Raw genomic sequence first — 18,407 nt, 5'->3', positions numbered from 1 at the left:
ATAGACCTGATGTAGCCCATGCATCAATGCACTGATGTGACGGTCATAAGGAGGAATGTATTTGCGCCGAAGTGAGAGCGGCCAGACAGCCTTACCAGGCCATGAGAGGCGGGGCTCACAAAGAGCGCCAGCGGCCTACTGGAAGCAGACGGGCAGACAGAGACGGCGGATGGAGGCGAAAGATAACGTCACAAAAGCGCTGGTCCTCGGGCGGCCCTCATTCGACAAGGCTTCTAGGTTCGGACGGGCGTTTTGGAAAAGCTGCCGTGCAGTCGCGAACTTCGGAGCCTCAGAGCCTAGCACCGCTGTATGGCATGAAGGAACGGACGAGTGCAACGTGATGGCTGGCGAGGCGAGGCCATGTGACTGGATTATTAGGTGGCGGTATGAGGGGACAGTGGAATGAAGGAGAAATACTGGTGCTGCAGGCAAGTCGGGAGAGAGGCAGTGAGGGTGCGTTGTGGTGACTTGTAAGGAAAACCTGGAACCGGCACGAAGCCAAGTCACCTCATCAGGCGAGATTTAGAAACCTTCAGGAGAATTGGCTCTCAGACTGTTTTTTTCTGCAGCTCAGGATTGGCTGTGCAGCATTGCTGTGACAACTCCGGATCGGCCTCTCCGCAGCCTCTCCTGTTTGCGAACTGCACTCCTGCGTGCTGCAAGAGGAAAGGTGGGAGGAGTGAGAAGTGCAAGGCGAGGAGAGAACCCAACCCCTCGAGTGATCAATTCAGGTGCGCAAGACAGGGGTCTGGTGGGGTTCAGCAACACGTGTAACAGTGCTATGGGCAGAGCGAGGGGTCAGTTACCGTACAGTAGGTACCTAGGTAGGTAACAGCCCCGTCACAGCCCGCTCGCTCGGGCTGCAAGCCATCTACATAAATCTACCCAAGTACCTGTAGATGAAGTGAGTTTTGCATGGTGATTCTTCCCCGATCTTGTGATGAGGCGCCCCAACAGACAAAACATGCTCGAGGTCGTATGTTGCGGGATTTCCTCATGCCGTTCCATTGGATATATCGAACGGTTACCTTACATACAGGAACGGTAACGATGCTTCCCATTCCCCTTTTGAGTTGCGGGGAGAAACCGGAAGGGGCCGCTTGGAGTCGAGCCTTACCACATATGGCGGGAGCTGGTCAGGGGTTTCTTCGGGAGCGTGGGGTGAGACCCGCTTACCGCTGCTCATTGTCAATGATCAGACGACAGCTGATGTACGGATTACATCTGTGACTGCCCTGGACCGCATCCCCGAACCCGAACTAACCTGGAGAAATACCTTACGGAGCAAAGGTGAGGACGGGAGTCTTTTCCAGTTGTTCTAAGCCTCCGATGCCCCTTCCGACCTTGAACCATTCGGCCTGACCTAAGGAATGGCGACCTAGGCTGAGGCAGACCCGGCCCCGGAACCAATGAACAAACTACAGCGGCCAGACGCCCAACCTAAGCCCGATTTAAGCGTCACGTTAGCCGTTCCAGGTTGCCCGACGGGTCTTCTGTGCGGATTACATGCGTGCACTCCTAGGAGCGGGAGTTCATCAGGACACCTACTCGTGGAAATTGCCGCTCACCTACCATCAAGTTCAAGGTTTGGGCCCCGAGATCGGGAACCGTGTCTTGCATTCCTACATATACAAAGACAAGACTACGGTAATTGTAGGTACATTCATCATCCAGAGTTCCGCATCGGCTTCGACCATCCAGTTATTGCATCCCGCCCTATCCTGCCCGTGGAGGGTGGCCATTCCCTCCATTGGCAAAGCCCCGCGGTAGGTTGAGAGTTTCCGTGGGACTGGATTGGGACAGCCGCTAGTTGCTGTGCTGATGCCTGAGCATGCATGCAATCCCAATGCACTCACTCCTGCTCCAGGGCACCATGCACGCAATCGCCTCGAGAAAACAAGGCTGCATGCAGCAGAATGATGCTGTCCAATGCATCTCGGCATAATATTCGTCTTCGAGATGCATCCAGTGAGCGAAGCGAGCACCTATGTCAGATCAAGGTTGACAGCAGTCTCTGCCGCAGGATACTAGTAGTGACATCTCGGTCGAAGATTCCAGGAGATGAGATTCCAGGTTTGGGAACCGAATTCTTACCAGATGACCAACAGGTCTCACCGCCATAATGTCCTGTCATCTCAGATGCATGCACGCGGTGCTATGTGTAACCGTAATCGTGTCTTGTTGTACGAACTTGGTATCCAATCGCTCACCCGCATCTTCCGTCCAACAAGAGACCTGGCCGCAACGTTAAAAGGATGGCACCGTCATTCTGCATCGAGCAGCTCGTCACTGGGAAGAACGGCTGACTGCCATGTTATCCATACCGCTCGGCACTTGTAGCACAGAGAGTCGACTCGACAGTCCCACATCTCCACCGTCCTATACCATGATGTAGTGGCAGTGTATCAGCCGTACTCGAGCTCAGTCACACAGGCCACACAACGAAAACCACGCAATAAATCATAATTAAGAATCAAGTTTTCACTGATCCCAATAGCGCCTAGCTGAGGGACTTATTAACACCCAGGTCATTGAACAGTGCCAGTTTCAGAGATTCACCGCTAGTGACCATGGCAAGACCAAAGTATGGATACTAGTAGAAACTGACCGGCAACTCTGAAACGGTGGCCACCCGACGTCCGTTACTATGTTCCATAACCTGGAGAAATATCGAGGGGTGGAACGAAAAGTGGATGTACAAATGCGCTCCAAGGCGCTGACGGAGGAGAAGGTCGCCCCTGTTTCGTATAAATATGAATAGGACTACTAGTATCTCCAGCTTGGACATTGATGGATAGCCATCTTTCTAGATGTCGCTTTCTTTACGTGGATGAGACTGTCAGCACGTTACTTATTTTCAAAGCTAGTAATAGTTCCACGAGCGACGCGCGTCTATACCTAATACATGCTGACCGACCTGGTGTCGCAGCTCCTTTCGCTCAGGGTTGGAAGGGGGTATATAGGAAAGACCGCGAGGGCAGGTTTTCAAGTTGGTGGCACCCTCTCAGGGGTCGCCTGGCCGAGCGGTAATGCGTTGCGCTCAACGCAAGATGCTGCCAACTATGAAAACAGGCACCTACACCGCGGGTAAGTGGCAGGTTTTCGTAGGCCCCCCTGGTTCAACACCCGGGGTGAGCTGAGCTTTTACTATTTTTTTGGTCCTACTTCTTTTTCACTCTTCATCTATCTTCTTCTCTTACTTCTGTTCATTATCATGCTTACAATCCTCCAAGCGAACAAAGTCGTGTCATCAAGAAAAAGTCGGATTGGAAACGCAACGTCCTTACCTAGGTTCTTCTGTCACTTACCTGGTACTGGTAGGATCAAATGTTCGGTAGACTTGAATCCCCCAGCGTTGTCGCCTGCTTTTCGATTTCGTTCCCCATTTCCGTCTGCCAAAATGAAGCCATGGCTGCCCGCGCTGATTACTACTGTATTATTAACTTAGGAGTTGCCGCTTTCGGAGCATCCCAACCCCCTCGCCTCCGAGTTGGTGCTGCTGTGGTCTTATACCATCCGCGTCAGACTCGGGGAAGGCCTACAATCTGGCGAAAGTCCGCGACCGCCACTCTACGAGCCACTCCCGCGATCCACGGTTCGAACCGTCACTCTGCTTCGCGGTAATTTCGAAGACGACGAGATTCAATGTACACTCTGGTTAGCCCGCCTACGCCCATCCTCCAGACTACGACGCTCTTTTCTGCGACTGGGATCACCTCAGATTTGTAGATTCACGCTTGGCTTGGAGATGAAGGATGCGGTGCAGTCTTTCTCTCCACCCTACGGCCAAGATGGATGATTTGAGACTCGGGGGCCAGCTTGGGCTTGTGCCCGGGAACGCCAAGGAAGGCCACCTCATCCATCTGCCGCTTTTCCAGAACTCGGATGTGGGCAGCAGCAGTGGTGCGGTCCTTCTCTGAAGGCTGGTTCCGCTCCGAGGTAGTGACCGCGTGGTAAGTTAGACTAGTACTACCATTCAAGAATATACATGACCCTTTATTACCCTGTCGAAGGGACGAGACTCGCCCAACTCTTTGGCTTACTGGGGCCAACTCGACGCTTTATCAATCATCACCACGTTACACTGGATGTATTGCTGAGAGGTACTGTCAACCAGGTCGTGACTCTTGCTCAACTGGGTTTCACATACCACGATGTCTGTGGGATTCCACTGCAGATTCTGTGACGGATATGGCACGGTTCCCGACCAGTGTTGCCAGTGCGCCGCCGGCATAGACCCGGTTGGGTGTCTCGCCTGCTGCTATGGCTGCGGGATGTCCGTCATCCAGGATGAGCTTGCAAAAAACTTCTTGCCTTGTCCCATTTTGCAAGGGTGTCGGCAAGTTGAAGCCGACCGAGGTGCCAGTACTGTCAGGCCAGTCAGGGAATCAAGAAGTGCTCGCCTTTGCAATGGCCGGGGCAAGCGGCGAGTTGCTGCCTAATCCTTTTAGGACTAGATATGCAGTTGCTCCGCGGGTTGGTGGCAAAGACAGACCGAGGCAGAGGATCGTAACTGAGTTAAGTACAACTTACTGGAACTGCTGCCAGTCAACACTAGATTAGGTCTTGAGTTATTCTTGGGTCTTAGCTAGTAGGTTTTGCTCTTGCCCTAATCACTCCTAGTCAACTACCAGTTAATTTCGAACTGCCAGTCTTCATTCACCTCCAGGCTATCACCTAGTACGTAGTATGTCCAAGGGCTAGACGCTATTTGACTAGTGAGATTGATTACTAGTATGTATTTGCGTGGTTGCGTCATGTTGGCCTATACGGCTAGCTCTGAAATATGACCAGTAAGCTGTCATCAGATAAGAGACGGTTTTGTGACACGCGTCATGCCAGGAGGTTGTGGGAGCTTGCGTTTGGCGCTTTCAATAGGTAAGGTATATAGTATTTCTGAGTCTGATCCACTCAACCTCGAGGAACTGTCGCCCAGGGAGATACTAGCTATCCGTAAACGACCAGATTGGAGACGGATCTTGTGGGAAGGAATACCGATTCCCAAGGTTATCTTCAACATTTTTATACAACATTATAGAGAGTGAGGATGTGCGTCTGTCTGTGTGCGAGCTAGATGATGCACGCAGCTCTAGCTCGGGCCACCTTTCTATATATCGAACCCAAGAATCTCGTCCACGTTCGTATGGTAGGTTGATTTGATCCGCCGTTGTAACGCCAGGTAAATGCACCTTGCCCCCTTCGCCTTCCCCCTATTTCTTCCCCGAATTTAGGCGCCAGCTCCTCCATCTTACACTTTTCCGCGCGGCCGGGCGTCCCGGATGTCTCTCTTCGCTTGACTCCATGGGCACTCGGTTATTGTCAGTTGTTACTGCAGCCTGACTCAATCCACAGACGCTGTACTAGTAGTCTCCGCCGTATGCCACGAGTGTGGAGCACCCCGCTAGGTCAATTGTCATTGTCCCTTCAGTCTAGAATCGTTTAGTCGCTCTTGTCGTCTTCCTCCGACTTCTCTTCTTCCTTCTCCTTCTCATTCCTATTCTCACAGGCCTTGCACTGGTTGGCCTTCTCGCGGTCCAGGTTAGGGAATATGATATCAAACACCTCCGAGTACCAACTTGCTGGCCGGCCCTCGATGCCTTCCTTGATATTCTGCTCATCTCATTAGCAACTTACGTTCATCAGCCTGCGGAATTTAGTAGATATATAACCATACCTCAGGAAGTTCCAGCCAATCGGACAAGTTGTCTTGCGGGAAGATGATCATCTTGCAGCCCGCTCGCCGCGCCGCCACAGTCTTCTCTCTCAATCCTCCGATGCGGAGGACTTTGCCCGTCAGGGTCAGCTCGCCTGTCATGGCGACGGTGGGGTCAACTGGGGTTTCCAGCGCCAGCGACAGGAGTGATGTTGCCATGGTAATACCCGCCGATGGCCCGTCCTTCTGCACCGCACCCTCCGGGACGTGCACATGGATCTTCGCCTTCTCCAAGAAGTGGTTGTTCGGGAACTCCTTGGCCATCAACGACTTGGCGAAAGAGTAGGCAATAGCCGAGGACTCCTTCATCACTGTCTTGAGGTTGCCAGTGATCTCGAGAGAAGGCCGGCTCGATGGCTTGAGAGCGGCTTGAAGGATGGCCTCGACATACATGGCGGCACCTCCCAATTGCGTCCAGGCCAGGCCCATGGTAACACCGGGCGGGGTGACATCATACAGCCTGTCAGAAGTGAAGATCGGGGGCCCGACGTAGTCCTTGAGATTGTCCTTGTCAATGACGACGTGCACGCTCTCGGGCACCTTCAGCGGCATCCTGGGTTGCTCGGTTGTCTCCTTTCCCGTTGCTTCCTTGCCGGCCTCTTCCTTCTTGCCCTGCTTCTCTGACTCCTCGAGGGCGGCCTTGCCCTCGTCTGTGAGCGCCTTGGCTTCAGGCAACGCCTCCTCTCCGAGATCCTGAACAATCTTGAGTGCTGATTTCCGGTAGACCTTCTCGATCTGCTTCTTGAGATTACGGACACCAGCCTCTCTGCAGTATGACTTGATGAGCTCCTCAATCGCCGTATTGGTCAACTTCACGTCGACTTCCTTGAGTCCGGCCAGCTCCTGCGCCTGCGGGGCGAGATACCTCTCCGCAATGGCCATTTTCTCATCTGAGACGTATCCTGAGAGTCTGATGACCTCCATACGGTCGAGGAGCGGTCGAGGAATGGTGTCGGTCATGTTGGCCGTGCAGACAAACAGGACTCTGGAGAGATCGACAGGGACGTCCATATAGTGGTCGAGGAACGAGTTGTTCTGCTCCGGATCGAGAAGTTCCAACAGCGCGGAGGAAGGATCACCCTGGTAGCCACGCCCGATCTTGTCGATCTCGTCGATGAGGATCAAGGGGTTTTCCGTCTTGCATTTCTTCAGGGCCTGAATGACACGGCCGGGTAGAGCGCCGACGTATGTCCTTCTGTGCCCCTTGATCTCGGCAACATCCGTGAGACCACCGACGCTGAACCGGTAGTATTCGCGGTTGAGAGCGCGCGCAATCGATTTCCCTATACTTGTCTTACCCACACCAGGAGGGCCAACGAAGCAGAGGATCTTGCCCTCGACTGTTCCCCGTAGCTTGCCGACAGCGATAAACTCCAGAATGCGGTCCTTGACATCCTTGAGGCCGTAGTGATCCTCGTCTAACACCTTCATAGCGTTGAGAATGTCAAAGTTCTCGGCGCTACGTTGTCCCCACGGGATCTGCGTGAGCCAGTCCAAGTAATTCCGAGTCACGTTGAACTCGGACGCAGCCGGCTCCAAGTGCGCCAGCTTGTTCAGTTCCTCGTCGAAAACCTTGCGCACCGCCTCCGGCATGGCTAGCTTATCTGCTTTCTCCTTGAACTTCTCGACGAGTTTGTCCTTGCCGTCCGATTCAATGCCAAGCTCTCGCCGAATGCCCTTCATCTGCTCCATCAGCCAATACTCGCGCTGTCGCTTCGTGATTTTGCTCTCCACATCCTTAGTGATCTTCGATTGGAGCTGAGCATTGGCGAGCTCCTTCTTGAGTACCAACAGCGCCTTATGCATCCTATCTTCGACGTTCAAGCTTTCCAGAACTTCTTGAAGCTCGGCAGGCTCTCCCGCAGAGACGGCTGCCGCAAAGTCGGCAAGTTTAGCGGGCTCTGACATGACGTTACCGGCGGATTGGCTGATGGAGAAGGTCGAGATCTGATCCCTAAACAGGCTGTTCATGCTGGCGACCTCCTTGAAGACATTCACGATCTCGTTCGTCACAGCACGGATCACCTGGCTCTTGGGGTCGTGGGGTTCCTCGGTGAGGTTGTCGACGTTCGCAATGCTGACGGGGTACTTCTTCAAGAACGACGTCACTTCGTACAGTTGCTTTTTGGGCGATTCCGGTTTCTGTTCGACAGCGCTCTCCTCGAAGCTCGCAACCACGTCCCCCTTCTGATCCACCTCCTCCGATGCTTTTGGAATAGGTTCAGGTTCGGGCTCTGCGGAAGGAGCGGCTTTCGCGGCCTCTGCCCCGCCCGGCGGTATCAGCGAAGACAGCCTGATTCGTCGGTGAGGGTACAGAATTGCTGTCAGACCGCCGCTTTCACCACCCTGCGCATTCATAGGGAATGCGCTGGTGACCTGAGCAAAGACACCAACGTCGTAAACATCATCGGGGTTGCGGATGACGTCGTCGTCGGCATTCTCATCCTTGAACAAGAACGCTCCCACGTATGGCTGGCCCCGCTTAAACATCTCCATGATCGCCGCAGCGACATTGGGGTCTTTGATCGTGATTGCCTTGTAGAATCCGGGGAACAGTGGCCTCTTAGCAATAGGTATTGCAAGAACCTGAGGGTAGATCTCTGGCACGACAGGTTTCGCGAGCGCCTTGTCACCCTTCCGTCCCCGTCTGCCGCCGCCGGACCCTGAATCGTCTCCCGCCGATCCCGAGGAAGCACCACCGGCAGCGCTGCCCTTCCCGTCCGGCGCCTCTGGCGTGCCCCGGCCATTATTGTTCTTTGGCGGCGCATCGGCGCTAGAAGACTTGGACTTCGCAATCTCCTTCTCTTCAGCTTCGGTGTGCTCGAGATTTGCTCGTTTCTCCTCCTCGGAAAGGGGTTCAACAGGGCCGTCGAAAAACCCATCTTTCTTTTTTGCAAGTGCGGCGTGCGTGGAGAAATTCGACGCTGATGGGTATCCGCCCCTCCAGGCTCGCAGCAGCAGCGGCGTCACATGTCGCCTCTGCCGTAGTGATGCCGGTACCGAGCACGCGCTCAGTCTTCTTGATGCTGTTGATGACACAGGAGGTATCGGCGTAGGCAACCGAGGTATGCGCTGTCGGAGCAGCATTGTGGGCGGTGATGGTGTGGGTTCTAGAGCGGTTCAAATGTCGGGAACGGCGGATTACAGATCCAAGCAACCCAAACTCGTCTGCTGCTCAGAGCGGCGGCGACGGGCGTCTATAGGCAAAACACGTCGCAAACCCCCAAATCACAAGCGATTATTATACAGCTAAAAGGCGGAATACAGGAAAACCATGAGATTTCGAGGTTGAATGGTTAAGGGCAGATCCGAGAATAGCTCCAAAGGCAACAGCCCATGGCGACGATGTCTGAATAATGCAAAGTGGAGGAACTTTTCGGCAATGATGGAACCTGCTGGAGGCTCTGCTGTGGAGCTGGCTGCAGTTTGAGCTCCGAACCCGCCTGTTCTGACAAGGGTCAGGAGCGCACCAGCCACAGTGAGAACGTCAGCCAACTGTGGCACGTGGTTGTGGCTTTGAGTCAAGCGGACAGCCCCAATTTCAGTTCACGAACACCCGAATGGGGCTTCTGGTATCAAACCCCACACAACAAGTCAGTGAAAGTTCGTCATCCGTCTGGGAACGGGTGCGTACGCGTCTTCGCTTAATACATAGCGGCGTCTTTGGTAGCCATATAGCACACTGTCGGTATATTTTTCGTAGCGAGGCTCGAGCGAGGCAGCGAAGTAGGTACCTGAGCTCATGCCCCACCCCCGCACTTTCGAGCTCGGCGCTTTGTTGAGGCTTAAGAGGGGAGGATGCTGTGAAACAGGCCCATGTTGTCTTGCGTGTATAAACAGACCGGCTATCCCACGGCTCCCATGCTTGGACGGCGTTTAACCACCTTCAACTTACAGGCGATAGTTACCTCGACTTTTCTCACTCCATCTGATCAAGGAAGACAGGGCCCACTCGTCTCATAAATCACCAACATCGTTCCTCTGGCCTGGGCCTTCTTAGATTCGAGATCTGTATTTTTACCATCACTATATTCATCATGGCAACGAAAGCCAGTGACGACAAAGACATCACTTCGAACCTCACCAAGCTGTCTCTCAAAACCACGGAGCTAGAGACTACCAAACCCACAGCACGCGCCAAGCCCCAGAAGAAGGCCAGTCCGGTCGCAGACAGCTGGGAGGACGAGGCCGATGACGACGATAAATCAGCCGCAGACACAGAGGAGACACCCACGGCAGCCCCTAGCAAGGCCGGCACCTCGGCGCCACCGCCAACACCTATGTCGCCCGTAGCCAGTAACAGGCGGCCATTCTCGCCATCCGCACTCTCCGGGCCGGGGTTCACTGTCCCGCCATTCGACGGCGCAAGTGACTCCCCGAAAGAACCAGCATCGACAGGGCCGTCCAAACGGCCCGAGAAGACAGACGCGGTCGCGCGGCGCATGATTGCTAGTGCTCTGGGCATGAGGGCGCCGAAACTAACGGAGGAGCAGAAGGCGTACGACCGCGCGGTCCGTGAGAAGGAGCGGAAGCGGCTGGAGCAAGAGAAGGAGGAGAAGCGGAAAAAGGAAGAGGAGATCGCGAAGGCGAAGCAGGCGATTTGGGAGGACTGAAAAGCCTGGAAATTTACAGTGTTGTTGTTTTGGATACCTATGCTATGCAGAGAGACTGGCTCTTTGTATAAGCTAGATTGATTGTTCTTGGGTATTTCTAGTTGTAGATTACCCCAAGCCTAGATCATTTGCGGCGGGCGGCATACTTTCAGCCATCGCTGTGAGCGTACTGAGAGCTGCGGTACTACGTAGTTCTTTCAACAGGTGATATTCAACCTGGAATTGTTGTGAGGGGCAAGATGGCGCTGGAATAGAGCCGATGACGTGTGGCATGTTGTAGTCCATCCTGCCAACGTCAGTTGCCAGTCCCAAGCTCTCTTCCAGTAGCATACCGGAGTTCCATCCCCATCGCTCAAGGACCGGAATTTTGTTCGCACCGTCACTCACTGTATCACGACAGCAAGCCATCCGTCAACTCCCAGTCTCTCCCCGGGACCCGAAAGGCAGTGTCTTGCCCCTCCAAGTCAACACCAACTCCGTCTCCGGTTCTCCCTCACCATCCCCGTTAACATGCCTGGCCGTAACACCCAACTCCTCCAACCCCTCTTCCCTAGCCCTCTGATTCCAGAGAAACTGCTGCACCCTGCCCTCCCTCGAGCACGCCACAAACCCCATGGGCCACGTACTCCGGCCCAGCGCGTCCCGTATCCCCTTGGTCGCGGGCTTCTCCGTCACCAACAGCCCCACCACACCAACCGGGCCCCTCCACCCGGCCGGCGCCCCGACGAACGCGCCTTCCAGCTCCCGAACCAGGTGCGGACCGGGCCGCTGCACCGCCTTGCACTGCGCCAACACCCGCAGCGGACGCGCCCGCCTCGGGTAAGAGGGGACGGACCACGTGCCGAGCAGGTCGATGCCGCAGTCCGAGACGCCGCCGACCCGTCGCAGATGAAGGCCGAACCGCGCGAGCGTGTCGGACACGGTGTACTCGAAGTGCGTGCCTACGTAGACTGTGGAGGACGGGTCGAGGTTTGTGCGCTCTGCGTAGGCGAGGAAGGTGGGGAGGTCGGTGTGGTGCGGCGACGGGGCGGACGGGTAGATTAGCGGTGGGTTTATTGGCGGGCTGGTGGTGTGCGCTGTGGTGGTGGTGGTTTCGGAGTCGGGAGAAGCGGCATTCTGGTTGACTGGTGGTGATTGCTGTTGCTGCTGTGTTGGCGGTTTAGATGGCTCGGCTTCCGGGGTGGATTCCGGAATTGGATGCGCAAGCGCGGCCGAGGAAAAGGCGCACCGGAGGACAGGAACTGGGAGGCGGGGAGACCGCAGTCGGCGGGGGAGAGAGCCGCGCATCGTCCTAGGAAGCGTAAGGTACCTTAGGTGAGTTTCAGTCTTGATGAAGGAGCTGGGAAAAGACCGTCTTTATTAGGAGCTTGAGTTGCGAACTGCCTGCCGGAACGCAGAGTTGGCCAAAGCTCCTTGTCATTTCCGGCTAGTACTACTGCAGCATATTATGTATGCCGCTACGATCCAGGACGTCTCACGTCTCACCACACTTCCCATTCTCAAGACTCAATAGCAAAGGAACCGAGCCGTGGACCCTCCAAAATGGCAGACATTCTCACACAGCTCCAAGAAGCGATGGACACGGTAGATACCCCTCCCTTGTGCCTCACGTCAAGCTCAGCGTCCGGGCTAACCCGGCATCGCACGGGCACAGCTCTGTACGATGTTCATCGCAGGCTTCTACTACGTGGAGCGGCACCACGACCTCAAGCCATTCAGTCCGACGGACAAGATCCCCGAGCTCAAGGACGCGCCGAAAGAAGGTGCTTTCACCTATAATGCCATATTATTAATTAGCCCCCGATGGAATCCCCAGCTAACACCACCCCTTCCTTTGTCCTCCCTCTAGTGGAGACTCTCGACCCGCAAACTTTCCAAGCAGGCCAGGCAGAGATTGCAAATGACTTGGTCAACCACGCGCGGCTCATCGAGGCGCTGGTCTCGGCGCTACCGGGGCTGGACAACAGCGAGCGCGACCAACTGCAGATGATCCGAGACCTGGAGGAGGAGATCGCGGAGGTGGAGACCCAGCGGTTGGAGGCGGTGAAGGAGCGGGACGAGGTGCTTGAACAGCTGGACGGGCTGCTCAAGACGGTTTTGAGGCACTAGGGTCTTAGGGGGGGTTCCTTTCGCTTTTCGGGGAAAACTGGGTGAGAGGGGTGGCGTGTGGTTTGCACCGGGTTGCGGCGTTGGTGTTAGACGGTTCGGGACAAGAGGTCAGGGGTGGCATAAAAAGGCGTTGAGTTCTGGATTCTTTGGGGAAGGGGGAGAGGCTGGTATGAACCTCAAAAAAACATCGCTCTATTCATGATGCATCATGGGCTATCTTCTATGCGCTACCTGTGCCGTCTACGCAACCTTTCTCTCTAACTTGTTCGAGTTGTGTCTGATTTGAATAATTGTGGAAACACTGCCCGAAGTTCCTCCAAGTGCCGTATCTGGTATTGGCAGGCCGGCGTCTTCGGTGGCTTGACGTCGTCTTCGACGAGGTGGGCCACTGTCCATCCAAGCTGCTTCGCACTTTTGCAGTTCTGGTAGGAGTCGTCTAGCGGCAGTGTCAGTTCACATCTGTTTCCGCAAGAGCTGGCCTAAGAGGCCACCGGGTTGAACATACCAACGAAAAAGCAGTCCTCGTATCTCTCGACGCCCGCATCCCGCATGGCCTTGTGGTACATGTCGGGGTGCGGCTTGCAGGTCAGCGGAACCTGACTGTAGTCACAGTACGTGACGCCCTCGAAGAACTCCTCCACCTCGAGCAGCCGGACGACCCGCTTGGCATGATTGACATAGGCGTTTGTCAAGAGCCAGAGCTTCACCTTGCTCTTGTCAATATCCGCAAGGAGCTTCTTGAGCTCCGGCCGCGGCTTGATGACGTTGTCGAGCGGGAGGGCATCGTCCACCTTGGCGTTGTAGTCGAGGGGGTCGATCTGATGGTGCCGCACCAGGCCCTCGATGGCCAAACCGTAGCTCTGATAATACTCCTTGTGAAGCCGTACCGCATCTTCCCACGGCAGTGAGAGGTGTGTGGCGAAGTAGCGGTCGATGAGATCCGCCATGAGGTCGTGCACCTTGGCACTTTTTGGGTAGAGACAGTTGTCAATGTCGCTGTTTTCGAGTTAGGACATCACAGGCCGGCAATGCTGCCAGGGACTAGTACTCACAAGAAGAAGACTTGTCTCCTGGGCGTTGCCCCATTGGCATAGACTCGTTCCGACTCCATCCTCCTTGTCCTCCAAGACAACCTCGATATTATGTATGTAAAGCTATAACACAAACTTGGTCTTTTAGCTGATGCCTCGTGTTATTGACGTGCGTATGCTGGTTCGTAAGTTGAGGCAATAGAAGCGGCGCCGACGTGTGGATGAGAGCAGTGGGAATTCGTTGGGTCCAGGTGTTGGTGCTGTGATGTTTCCAAAACAACAAAGCTTAGGAAGGGTCTACCTTGGTACTTATACTAGCAGGGTATCGGCACAGCAATAGACTCATCGCTCAAAGGAGTGCATGACAGTTAACGTTACTTGGCCTCGTGTCTCATGCCACTCTTTCCAAGATCTGTCCATCACTCTCATTGACTTAGCTAGTTCTCGTAACATCAAGAGCTTGTTTGACTCAGGCCGGACTGAACAAGTGGAGGCCTTTGGCCCACCTCATGTATTCCGTACACTAATAAGGTACGGATACGTGCCGCCACGCATCGGAGGCTGCCCGGCGGCTGACCGGGACCGTGCACGGACCCCAGTTCGGTCTTGGCATCAGTGAAATTGGCTGCTGCTGCTGCTGGTTCCAAACTCCAGCTGTTTTCTTCCTGCAACAGAGCCTTTCCCTGCTGTTTACATCAAGAAAGAGGCAGCGCTTTGCCGCTGATTTTGTTCCTGATTAGCAGCTTGGGTTGCTAGCAGACCTCTTTCAACCGTCAGAGTCTCTGATGACATGTGTCGCGTTGACACGTCAATTCGAAGAGACACGCGCCTGTGGCACGCAAGAAGCACACCGTCATGGCAGGAGCAGTTGCAGTTGAGGTGGCAGCAGGAAATGGGGTCCCGGGACTGAAGTCAGCAGGTGACGCTCCTTCATTGGCATCTCTCAGTTCGGATGAGATTCGTGAAATCAAGGAGTACGAGAAGCTGTTGCGATTTCGCGATGAGGTCGTCAGCGGGTCGCATCCTCGCATCAAACCATCCCACTTTCCAGGGAAAACCGCCCAAAACCAAAACTCGGTTTCTCTGCCTGCCGCTACCAGCTCTGCTGCGCCAACAGCTCCTCGACCAGCCGCTGCAAAGAGCGCCGCAAACAACGGTCGCCCGGTAATTGACACTTCCCAGTCTCAGCAAGCAAACCAACAACGTGCGCAGGTAAACATGACCTCGAGCTTACCGGGTCTCGAAACACTATCCGGGGTACCTGGAAGCGCAAGGCCACCCGGGTCTGGGAAGCCTGAGATTGATCCAGTGCTCTTGGAGAAGTCCGATGGCCTGATCAAGGCTGAGATTCAGCTGCAGCGGCAACGCGTGGAGCGCAGTCTGAGAGAGCAACTCGAGCAACGTCGTCGTGCCGCCAACAAGGCATCGGAGCAGCTGGCTGAACTTGATGTCGCCGACATCCTAGCAAAAGCCATGTCACTGGTCCATGCGACCCCTCCTGCGCAGTCTACTGACGACACAGCTGCTAACGCCTCAGCGTCGAGCGACTCGTTTGATGATAATACCTTCTACTCGAGCCGACACGACACTCCGGAATCCAACATGGTGTCTCGACTTCCCAACGAGTCCGAAGATGAAGAGATGCGAGAGGGGTCGCCGTACGAGCCGGAACTCGATTTCGAACCTGCCGACCCAGTGCGGCCTGCTCAGCCGGCTTCGTTGCCTACACAAACTGTACCCGGTCTTGCCGCGTCGCAGAATCAGCAACAAGTAAATGCTCCCGCGCCGGTGCAAGCATCGTCGGCGGCTGCGATAACAGTTCCTGGCCTGTCCATCGGCGCAAGTGGCTCTACAACGATCTCCCAGCCTCGAGGAGCAGAGATTGCGGGTGCAGTACAGAACAGTTCACAGAGTCGGTCGGGAGATCTAGGCCAAGCAGAAAACGGGCAGCTGAGCGCCGCACAAGATTTTGCTCAGGTAAATGAGCGATTGCTCGACCACGCTCGGGCTCGCGAACCCCCTCTTGTTCGTGCCCATGATCTTTCTCCCGTTGCTCCCCAGCCCACCCATGTTGTCACTTCCTCGGCTATTGCAAGGGAGCCGCAATCAGCTGCAACAGAGCCTAGTGGCGGCCATCAAGCGGCGCCTGCGCAGGTTGCTGCACTTAGAAAACAGGGGTCGCATGGCTCTAGCCCAGAGAGCTCTCCTCACGGCAGCAGAGGTTCGGAAAAGAAGAAAAACAAGAAGAAGAAGAGGAAGGCTGATCGGCTCGCTGTCGAGACCGCGGCCGCATCACCATACATCAAGCCTGAACCCCGTTCCGCTTCGCCTTTGACCCCTCAGGATGCTCGCCCCAGCAAGCGGCAGCGGTACTCGCAACAGCAACCGTTGGAGGTCCATGATGACGAGGCTAGGTATGAACCGCAAATGCCACTCGAGGAAGGCTATCCGGAGCGCTACCAACCCAGAGTCGTTAGGCAGGAACGGGTTGTGGGCTATGAGAGAGCCGATGACTATCGCCCTCATCACGGTGAAGAGCCCATCCTTGTCACTTCCCCGAGGTACGAGAGACTCTACTACGATGAGTACAGAGCAGCGCACCCTCCCAGCAGCTTCCCAGCCGGGGCAGAGTCGGCACAGTACGTCCCTAGGGAAGTGCGGACCGTGCGGCCCGCATCCCGCATCCTTGAGCCTCCGCACGAGGAGGTGGCTACTTACTATCGCGACACACGGGCTGTATCCAGGATGAGTGTGCGTCCCCCAGCATATCCCGAACGCTCGCAATCGCCGGTCGGCTATGAGCGGCCGCCTGTGGCAATGCCTCCCCCGAGGGCCCCGCCTCGGCGCATCATCGTCGATGCATATGGTCGTGAGTATCTGGAGCCAGCCCGCCCCGCAACCATCATTAGAGAGGAGGTTGTCGCGGAGCCCAGAGGGCCGTACGAACGAGTTCTGCCTCCACGCGCCGTCTCCCGTCGGGTCGACCTGCTTGACGATGATGCGGTACTGTACCACACAGGCTCGCCGGCATATGCAGCGCCCAGGCGTGTGGTCACGCAACCGGACTCTCCCTACCGGGAGGGTGCTGGTCCAAGCAACGCCATGGCGCCTCCGCCCAGTGAGTACCTGCCATCACGTGCCCGTGCGTCTACCACCCGCCCTGCTGTGGAATCGTCTCGCTACGACCCGCCTTCTGCCTACGAGAGGATCCCAGCACCCATTGACGACCGTCCGCCACCGCGGGAATACTTCCGAGCGGCCAGTGCTCGCCCAGCAGACGGTGTCACCCGCTATGAAGTCCCCGTGGCCTATGAGCGACGCCTGGGACCGGATGACGCCATTCCCATGTCGGCGCGAGATTATGCTCATCCGCATCCACCACCACCTCTGAGACCCGCGAGTGTCCGCCCTGGTGCGGAGGCCACGGCCAGGCATGAAGGGCCGAGGGATTATGGAATGCGAAGGGCAGAGTATGGTCCTGCTGTTTCTGCCGCACCGGGCGCTTCAGTGGGCTATCAAGACGTAAGAAGGGAAGCGATGCCGCCTCCGCCGCCAGCGGGAAGGGCATACAGTGCCATGCCGGGTGAGGGGCCGCCGCCGCAGGCTATACATAGGGAGTATGTCGCGCAAGGTCCTCATCAACCAGTGGAGAGGTATTATGGGCGTCCACCGCCGTCGGCGAGGGAGGATGAGGAGGTGGTGTTCTTAGATCGGCCTCCGCTGCCGAGGGATGGGTATCGCGAGATGCGGTAAGGGGGTGGCTTAGAGTTGGGTGTACGATTGCGGTAACATACACACGGCATTGGACGGGAAAGGCGGGGAAAAGCGGTGTATCATAACTTCGAGCAGTGCATTCGTTATTGATTTTGGGTCTTACGCCTTGAATTTAGTTTACCACGGCGTGTAGGAATAATGGGACACCGAGTTAGAGGATTACTACAACCTCTGCAGGGACCGAAGCTGGTGCCGGCTGACAGCGCAAATTACCTCCTACTCTTCTTGTTTGACGTCCTGGTCATGTGTCCGACTGTGCATATGATACTGGTACTTGGGTGTTGAACTGTTGATAGATAAGCACTTCGTTAACGCCGAGCCTTGTCATGAAGTTCGGGATCAAGGGCAGCCCGAAGCCCGGCATGTGTAAGCAATAACTACTGTAGTCGAAAGGAGAAACGCACCATACGATGATCGATGACGCCGGGTGTATCGCTCTGCTAGCGTTCCTGTAGCGGATTCCTGTGTGATTGAAGTGTGCACATGTCTCTTAGTTGGCACGTTGCGGCATGTCTCAGGTAGGTAGCTCTACTACCTATGTCTGCTGGCGATACACTCTAGGTACGCATCTGGGTAGTTATTTAACGTTAGGGGGTTGATGGATGCTTCGCCTCATTCCAAGGTCGGTAGTAGTAATCTCCCGGCTCCATCTCCCATCTCGGCCCCTCGGCGAAGGCCAAGGGAACTGGAAGTTTGGCTTCTCGAACACTGCCACATCTCGTAAATGAGCCGATCCGGAGAGGTTGGGGTCGCTGTTTCGTCGTCCACTCTCAGCCCTGTCCTGCTTGGTTTATTATCGCTGAGCGGGATTAGGGACGCACTGCTGGCCGGTGAACATGGTTTCTCGGGTTGCTGTGGGTTACCTCCGTACGCAGACTGTGTGCCAAAGAGATGTCCGTGATAGTCTGAACTCCACAGCGATCTCAACTGTCATCTTGGCTGCAGCGTGAGATCCATGATCACCGAAGGCGATATTCAATGCATTCCTTTTGTTGGATGGGAGCATACCAGGTGATGAGTTCCATCGAGGAACGTTCCCGGGCTACGTTGAGAATGCTGGAAATGAGCAGATGAGATGGTCACCGTTCCCGCGAATCCAACTGATGCTTGTGGGCCCCCCACCGTTTCCTGGAGAGTGGTGCGTGCGAAAGAGTTCTGGCCCGGCAA

At 55.6% G+C, this 18,407-nt stretch overlaps 6 protein-coding genes across 6 annotated transcripts; 3 read left to right on the top strand and 3 right to left on the bottom strand.

The window, feature by feature from the left end:
- Window positions 1–5,229: 5,229 nt before the first annotated feature.
- B0T15DRAFT_148833 (Lon protease C-terminal proteolytic domain-containing protein) lies at window positions 5,230–9,036 on the bottom strand. The gene is made up of 2 exons (XM_062861962.1): window positions 5,675–9,036; window positions 5,230–5,610 (listed from the first exon to the last, which is right to left on the bottom strand). The coding sequence occupies exons 1-2, from the start codon at window positions 8,798–8,800 to the stop codon at window positions 5,440–5,442; spliced, it is 3,297 nt and encodes a 1,098-aa protein (XP_062722437.1). The 5' UTR covers window positions 8,801–9,036; the 3' UTR covers window positions 5,230–5,439.
- A 224-nt stretch (window positions 9,037–9,260) lies between these two features.
- Window positions 9,261–10,601, top strand: B0T15DRAFT_148862 (uncharacterized protein). The gene is made up of 2 exons (XM_062861964.1): window positions 9,261–9,439; window positions 9,611–10,601. Exon 2 carries the CDS (start codon window positions 9,751–9,753, stop codon window positions 10,324–10,326), a length of 576 nt encoding a protein of 191 aa, XP_062722436.1. The 5' UTR covers window positions 9,261–9,439; window positions 9,611–9,750; the 3' UTR covers window positions 10,327–10,601.
- Window positions 10,533–11,727, bottom strand: B0T15DRAFT_148839 (uncharacterized protein). The gene has a single exon (XM_062861963.1). It carries the CDS (start codon window positions 11,611–11,613, stop codon window positions 10,738–10,740), a length of 876 nt encoding a protein of 291 aa, XP_062722435.1. The 5' UTR covers window positions 11,614–11,727; the 3' UTR covers window positions 10,533–10,737.
- A 3-nt stretch (window positions 11,728–11,730) lies between these two features.
- On the top strand, window positions 11,731–12,604 carry B0T15DRAFT_527879 (mediator complex, subunit Med21). The gene is made up of 3 exons (XM_062868999.1): window positions 11,731–11,910; window positions 11,981–12,089; window positions 12,176–12,604. The coding sequence occupies exons 1-3, from the start codon at window positions 11,869–11,871 to the stop codon at window positions 12,433–12,435; spliced, it is 411 nt and encodes a 136-aa protein (XP_062722434.1). The 5' UTR covers window positions 11,731–11,868; the 3' UTR covers window positions 12,436–12,604.
- Window positions 12,605–13,959, bottom strand: B0T15DRAFT_573599 (Haloacid dehalogenase-like hydrolase-domain-containing protein). The gene is made up of 3 exons (XM_062870932.1): window positions 13,488–13,959; window positions 12,941–13,431; window positions 12,605–12,871 (listed from the first exon to the last, which is right to left on the bottom strand). The coding sequence occupies exons 1-3, from the start codon at window positions 13,544–13,546 to the stop codon at window positions 12,693–12,695; spliced, it is 729 nt and encodes a 242-aa protein (XP_062722433.1). The 5' UTR covers window positions 13,547–13,959; the 3' UTR covers window positions 12,605–12,692.
- A 362-nt stretch (window positions 13,960–14,321) lies between these two features.
- Window positions 14,322–17,219, top strand: B0T15DRAFT_395777 (uncharacterized protein; the record flags this gene model as incomplete). Its single annotated transcript, XM_062864797.1, has 1 exon — window positions 14,322–17,219. One exon carries the CDS (start codon window positions 14,322–14,324, stop codon window positions 17,217–17,219), a length of 2,898 nt encoding a protein of 965 aa, XP_062722432.1.
- Window positions 17,220–18,407: the final 1,188 nt, after the last annotated feature.

This window comes from Chaetomium strumarium, assembly GCF_033439665.1.
Source record: "Chaetomium strumarium strain CBS 333.67 chromosome Unknown B0T15scaffold_3, whole genome shotgun sequence".
Lineage (NCBI taxonomy): Eukaryota > Fungi > Ascomycota > Sordariomycetes > Sordariales > Chaetomiaceae > Chaetomium > Chaetomium strumarium.
Note: the sequence above shows the minus strand (reverse complement) of the source record. Positions and strands in the feature narration are given on the sequence as shown.